The 6,841-nt window shown below is 39.8% G+C and overlaps 1 protein-coding gene and 1 long non-coding RNA gene across 6 annotated transcripts in view; one reads left to right on the top strand and one right to left on the bottom strand.

The window, feature by feature from the left end:
- Positions 1 to 1,489: 1,489 nt before the first annotated feature.
- The window catches only part of LOC127002899 (bifunctional 3'-5' exonuclease/ATP-dependent helicase WRN-like), a 28,500-nt gene continuing 23,148 nt past the window's right edge, over positions 1,490 to 6,841 (bottom strand). For 4 of the 5 annotated variants that reach the window (XM_050869207.1, XM_050869205.1, XM_050869206.1 and 1 more), the window contains exons 17-19: positions 5,865 to 6,003; positions 3,359 to 3,456; positions 1,490 to 2,605 (exon numbers count right to left, since the gene is read on the bottom strand). In XM_050869207.1, coding sequence (XP_050725164.1) covers positions 1,805 to 2,605; positions 3,359 to 3,456; positions 5,865 to 6,003 — 1,038 coding nt within the window. In that variant the 3' untranslated portion in view covers positions 1,490 to 1,804. The other variant, XM_050869209.1, reaches the window with a different exon arrangement.
- On the top strand, positions 3,463 to 4,463 carry LOC127002904 (uncharacterized). The gene is made up of 2 exons (XR_007756646.1): positions 3,463 to 4,205; positions 4,287 to 4,463. It is a non-coding gene; the product is annotated as an uncharacterized LOC127002904 (long non-coding RNA).

Genomic DNA, 6,841 nt, shown 5'->3' with positions numbered 1-6,841 from the left:
TTACTGAATTTTACTGCATGTACGTTAACTTGACTTACTGAGCATAGAACAAATTAAAGACTTGAATAAACTCCCGCGTAATTGAATGCGAACGACTATGTAAGGTAGGCTGCCACCACCCCACGATGAGGGTCGGAACATTCTGCTCAATGGGGAGAAAATAAGACTGATTGACTACACTTAACTACGCCGGATGAAAGGCGGGAGAAGACACTTGAGGGGGTAGCGCAGACACTGAAGAGGGAGGGAGACGTGAAGGTACGGATTTCCTTGTGTGCCGTCTGGCTGATCAACTCGTAACCTTAAGATTAAATGAAGAAGTGATAAACAGAATAATATAATTACAAGGGGAATTTTACAGAGACATTTGTTGCAAAGATAAGATACAATTGTTTGTTCTAAAGCCTTGGCTGGCTTTATGAAATTACAAAAATATAAAGCTACTACTGAGAACCTTATTACACCCTTATTATTCCCTTGTCGAGCCTATGGCTGCCACACAAGGGTAACAAGAATGCGACTACATATTAATAAAACTTGGGTGAGACCTTTGGGGAAACAGTGGGGGGGAAGTGTGTGTGTGTGTGTGTGTGTGTGTGTGTGTGTGTGTGTGTGTGTGTGTGTGTGTGTGTATGAACTGGAGTGGACGAGACGCTCTGACTGGTCACCAACAGGGCCTATAGGGCAGATGAACGGAGAAAGGCTTAACTACTTAACACACTGAATATGTAGGTATATATTAATATATTAACACAAGGTAAAGAATGAGAATTTACTGATATATATATATATATATATATATATATATATATATATATATATATATATATATATATATAGATATATATATATATATATATATATATATTTGTGTGTGTGTGTGGGGGGGGAACACGAGCAACATGAAGGCAGGTCTTCCCTATAGGGCGGATGAACGGAGACTGGCCCGCGGGCCCGGCGAGAGAAATTGGCGCGTATGTTGTTGAAAATTGGAGTGTCTCAAGGCGTGATTTATGGGGAGGGAGGGAAGTGTTAAATTAGATCTCTCTGGGGAACAATTAAGTTACGAACAAGGCTGGGAGGTAGGGAGGGTTTACAAAAGGCTAGAATTGATCTATTTTGGTGAACAAAATTTAGTAAGAAGGAAAAATGAGGTTGCTAAAGACGCAGCCAACCATAGGCAAAACAGACGTGTCTAGACAGTGTCTGGAAAACAGGGAGGGGGTAGGGACTGTAGGGCGACTGGGGGCTACAATTTCATGGCATTACAGCTGCATGTAGGCTACCCTCTTGATTTCCTTTCTATAAGTGACACTGGCTTTCATAATGGTATTCATACTTTCAAACTGGATTCAAATTAGTTAAACGCTGCAAGATTTACAAAACTATTAATTCATTCTTAAAAAAAATCATGGAGATGCAAGGAAGTTAATTTTAAAATGGCATTCATACTGTCTTAAGCTGGATTCACATTAATTATACACTACAATATTTACAAAACTATTTATTCATTCATAAAACAAAATTCATGGAGGTGAAAGGAAGTTAATTTTACTGTACTAAAGTAGATGATGTCTTAGGATGAGCTTAGGTTATTTTTTATTAACTTTTTCAACATAGGGCTGCATTACAAGGGGAATGCAAGAAGTTTGGGGTCCCTGCAGACTTCCAATTAGGGGCCGTATTACAAGGTGAATCTGAGAAGTTTTGGGTCCCTGCAAAGTTCGGAATGAAATACTCTGTGGGGGCCTGAACCTCTCGGATTCGACTTGTAATATGGCCCATAGGAATAAGAAAGTACCAGCTAAAACTTAAACTTTCTATTCTTCTTCCGTGCACTGATCCACTGGCTGGCCGACTTTCCCTTCTCTTTTAAAATCTCCTCATAGTGGCTGGACGAACTTGTGCTTTCTGTCTTCTCCTCCGAGCCAGACTCCACTAACTGAATGCCTCGCTTTGCTCTGGGCTTATATCTGTACAGGTCTTGGAGGGTGGAGTCATTCACCTGGGAACTGTCTTCAAACTTCAATGGAATGTCTTCTTTCACACCTTCTTCCTTGGGCTTATAACTAAACTGACTAAGGCTGGGTTTATTTTTTAGTATTCTATCCTGGGAGCTTGAGGGATAAGACGCACTTCTATTCCCTTGTGAGCTGATTTCTTTGAGACCGACATCGCTGTTGGAAGAAGATTTAGGGATTGCAACCTCTTCTTTCTTGACTCTGCATTCTGATGTCTTCTGGGAACGGTTCTGTGTCTCATCTCGGTGATCTTTAGAGAAGTCAACAGCCTCTGATTCAAGCAACGAGTCAAGGAAATCATCATCATCATTACTAAGACTCACTCCTGTTCCTGATACACTTGATGACTTCCCTTTTCCCTCATCACTTCTGTTGCTCGTTGCCGCTGCCTTATCTTCAGAGGATGAGCCAGGCTGGTGTTCAGAGCTGGAATCCACTGGTCGTCTGGGTTTGGACAGCCACCCACTGGACGAGGATTCCGGCAATGAGGTTGTGGAATGGTGGACTCTGAACTCCCAACCAAAAGAGGTTTCCTTGAAGGTCCAGCTCTGTTTGTCAGGGCTGAAAGCATCACCTTCAGGATACTGGAAATCAAAATAGGAAGCATTACGATCATTGACAGGTTGATTGATTGACTGGACTAAAATCATGGCACCGCAACTGCACTGGTCATGTAGCGCCAAATAAAATGTCCGTATAAAGTTGTAAAATTATTATGAGGTGTCAAAACTCAAAACATATGAATGACAAGAGGCTAAGAGGTCAGCATTAACCCCTTGACTGTGGATTTCCTACAAGACATCACCCAGCTACAGGAATCTACTTACCTCTGGGCACGAATAAAATGACCGTATAAAATCGCAAAATTATTGAGGTGTCAAAACTAAAAACATATGAATGAAAAAGAGGCAAAAAGGTCAGCATTAACCCCTTGACTGTGGACTTCCTACAAGAAGACATCACCAAGCTACAGGAATCCACTTACCTCTGGGAACACCAAATCCTAAAGCACCGAATAAAATGACCGTATAAAATCGTAAAATTATTATGGGGCATCAAAACTCAAAACATCTGAATGAAAAAGAGGCAAAAAGGTCAGCATTAACTCATTGACTGTGGATTTCCTACAAGAAGACATCACCCAGCTACAGCAATCTGCCTACCTCTGGGCACGTCAAATCCTATAAAGCTGAATAAAATGACCGTATAAAATCGTAAAATTATTATGGGGCATCAAAACTGAAATATGAATGAAGGGAAGCAAAAAGGTCAGCATTTACCCCTTGACTGTGGATTTCCTACAAGATGACATCACCAAACTACAGGCATCCGCTTACCTCTGGACATGCCAAATCCTTCGCCTTGCAGAACGAACGGATGTGTGTTATGAAGTATGGACCAAACTGCTTGACCCTCGCCTCACTCATCCCCTCAACTGAAACATGAATTGTATACATAAACCGAGAAACATCAGGAGCATTAACGGCATCTATTCACACACCCACACAAGAAGTAGATAATGAGGAGTTACTACTAAAAGAAGGAATAAACAGCAGGAACACAAGAGAACACAGTAAAATATTGAGAAAATGAAGATGCTTGAGAGACCAAAAAAAATATAGCTTCCCGCAAAGAAACATAGAGGTTTGGATCAGAATAAGTGAGGATGTACTATCGGTGAAGAGTGTGCACAACTTTAAGGAAAAACTGGACAAGTATAGATATGGAGACGGGACCACACGAGCATAAGCCCAGGCCCTGTAAAATTACAACTAGGTAAATACAAACACACATACACACACACACTCACACTATGGAAATTGGAGTCAGTGTGAAATGTGGGATTACAGACACGAACAGACTGCATAAATAAAGAGTATGATGATGGTGAGATACTTGCCATAAAATTCATAGAGGTTAGAAAGCATCGGTTCACCATATTCAAGAGTCATTGGAACGGACGTCAATATATGTGAAGCAGAGGAAGGATAGCACACAAGGAGGAAGGAAAGTATGATGAAGGTATTAAGTTTCCATCACTATAATAAGACATGTGAAGCAGAGGAAGGATAGCACACAAGGAGGAAGGAAAGTATGATGAAGGTATTGAGTTTCCATCACTATAATAAGACATGTGAAGCAGAGGAAGGATAGCACACAAGGAGGAAGGAAAGTATGATGAAGGTATTGAGTTTCCATCACTATAATAAGACATGTGAAGTAGAGGAAGGATAGGACACAAAGAGGAAGGAAAGTATGATGAAGGTATTGAGTTTCCATCACTATAATAAGACATGTGAAGCAGAGGAAGGATAGGACACAAGGAGGAAGGAAAGTATGATGAAGGTATTGAGTTTCCATCACTATAATAAGACATGTGAAGCAGAGGAAGGATAGCACACAAGGAGGAAGAAAAGTATGATGAAGGTATTGAGTTTCCATCACTATAATAAGACATGTGAAGCAGAGGAAGGATAGGACACAAGGAGGAAGAAAAGCATAACAATAGATTCAAGCTTTTCAACACTAAAACAAAACACAAGAACCAGAGGAACAACAGGACACAAGGAGCAGGAAAAGAATGATAAAATAAACAAAAGAACAGCAGAACAGGACAACAGATTCAAGCTTTTCAACACTAAAACAAAACACAAGAATCAGAGGAACAACAGAAAACAAGGAAAAGAACAAATACACAATAGAACAGCAGAACAGGACAATAGATTCAAGCTTTTCAACACTAAAACAAAACACAAGAATCAGAGGAACAACAGGAAACAAGGAAAAGAACAAATACACAATAGAACAGCAGAACAGGACAATAGATTCAAGCTTTTCAACACTAAAACAAAACACAAGAATCAAAGGAACAACAGGAAACAAGGAAAAGAACAAATAGACAAAGAACAGCCAGATTCAAGCTTTTCAACACTAAAACAAAACACAAGAATCAGAGGAACAACAGGAAACAAGGAAAAGAACAAATAGACAAAGAACAGCAGAACAGGACAATAGATTCAAGCTTTTCAACACTAAAACAAAACACAAGAATCAGAGGAACAACAGGAAACAAGGAAAAGAACAAATAGACAATAGAACAGCAGAACAGGACGATAGATTCAAGCTTTTCAACACTAAAACAAAACGCAAGAATCAGAGGAAGAACAGGAAACAAGGAAAAGAACAAATAGACAATAGAACAGCAGAACAGGACGATAGATTCAAGCTTTTCAACACTAATAAAAGACAAAAGAATCAGAGGAACAACAGGAAACAAGGAAAAGAACAAATAGACAAAGAACAGCAGAACAGGACAATAGATTCAAGCTTTTCAACACTAAAACAAAACACAAGAACCAAAGGAAGAACAGGACACAAGGAGAAGGAAAAGAATGATAAAATAGACAATAGAACAGCAGAACAGGACGATAGATTCAAGCTTTTCAACACTAAAACAAAACACAAGAACCAAAGGAAGAACAGGACACAAGGAGAAGGAAAAGAATGATAAAATAGACAATAGAACAGCAGAACAGGATGATAGGTTCAAGCTTTTCAACACTAATAAAAGACAAAAGAATCAGAGGAACAACAGGAAACAAGGAAAAGGACAAATAGACAAAGAACAGCAGAACAGAACAATAGAATCAAGCTTTTCAACACTAAAACAAAACACAAGAATCAGAAGAAGAATAGAACACAAGCAATAGAGCAATAAAATAGACAATAGAATCAGGTTTTTCAACACTAATAAGACACGAGAATCACAGAAAGTACAGGACACGAGGAGAAAGAAAAGCATAACAACAGAGGCAAGTTTTTCCACGGTAATAAAAGACTGACTTGAGTGCAGGGCGGAGGGCGTGGTGGGGCGCTCCTTGGCCATGATCATGAGGGAGTGATCATTAGCCAGCAGGTACGGCATGAAGCTCTTCTCATCGGCAACACAGTTCCGAAGCACCACGAGGGACTGGTACAGATTCTGGGGGCATGAATACAAAAGCAAATTAACCCAAAAACACCTTAACTATTTTCTACAATGACATAACTAATGGTGAACAAGAGGGAGTGATCGTTAGCCAGCATGGAACGCTTCTCATCCGCGACACAGTTCCGAAGCACCACGAGGGACTGGTACAGATTCTGGGGGCATTAATGTGAGTGAATTAACTGACGTGAGAATTTACAAGTGCGATTAGTTACATATATTAACAAGGTATAATATATTCTCATTGGCAACAGTTCCACAGCACAATGAGACTGGTATGCGATTAGTTACATATATTAACAAGGTATAATATATTCTCATTGGCAACAGTTCCACAGCACAATGAGAGACTGGTACAGATTCTGGGGGCATTAATGTGAGTGAATTAACTGACGTGAGAATTTACAAGTGCGATTAGTTACATATATTAACAAGGTATAATATATTCTCATTGGCAACAGTTCTGAGGGACTGTACAGAGATTCTGGGGAATTAATGTGGAGTGAATTTACTGACGTGAATTTCGATAATATATTCTCATTGGCAACAGTTCTGCAGCACAATGAGGGCCTGGTACAGATTCTGGGGGCATTAATGTGAGTGAATTAACTGATGTGAGGAGTTACAAGTGCGATTAGTTACATGTATTACCAGAGTATATTATATCCTCATCGGCGACACAATTCTACAGCACCACGAGAGACTGGTATAGATTCTGAGCGCATGAATACAAAGCCGAATCAACCCTATAACGCCTTAACTATTTCCTACAATGACCTAACTACTGGTAAACAAGAGGGTGTTAACGAAAGATATCATTAGCCACTTGACT

Source organism: Eriocheir sinensis, chromosome 24 (genome assembly GCF_024679095.1).
Source record: "Eriocheir sinensis breed Jianghai 21 chromosome 24, ASM2467909v1, whole genome shotgun sequence".
In the NCBI taxonomy this organism is placed as follows: Eukaryota; Metazoa; Arthropoda; class Malacostraca; order Decapoda; family Varunidae; genus Eriocheir; species Eriocheir sinensis.
Note: the sequence above shows the minus strand (reverse complement) of the source record. Positions and strands in the feature narration are given on the sequence as shown.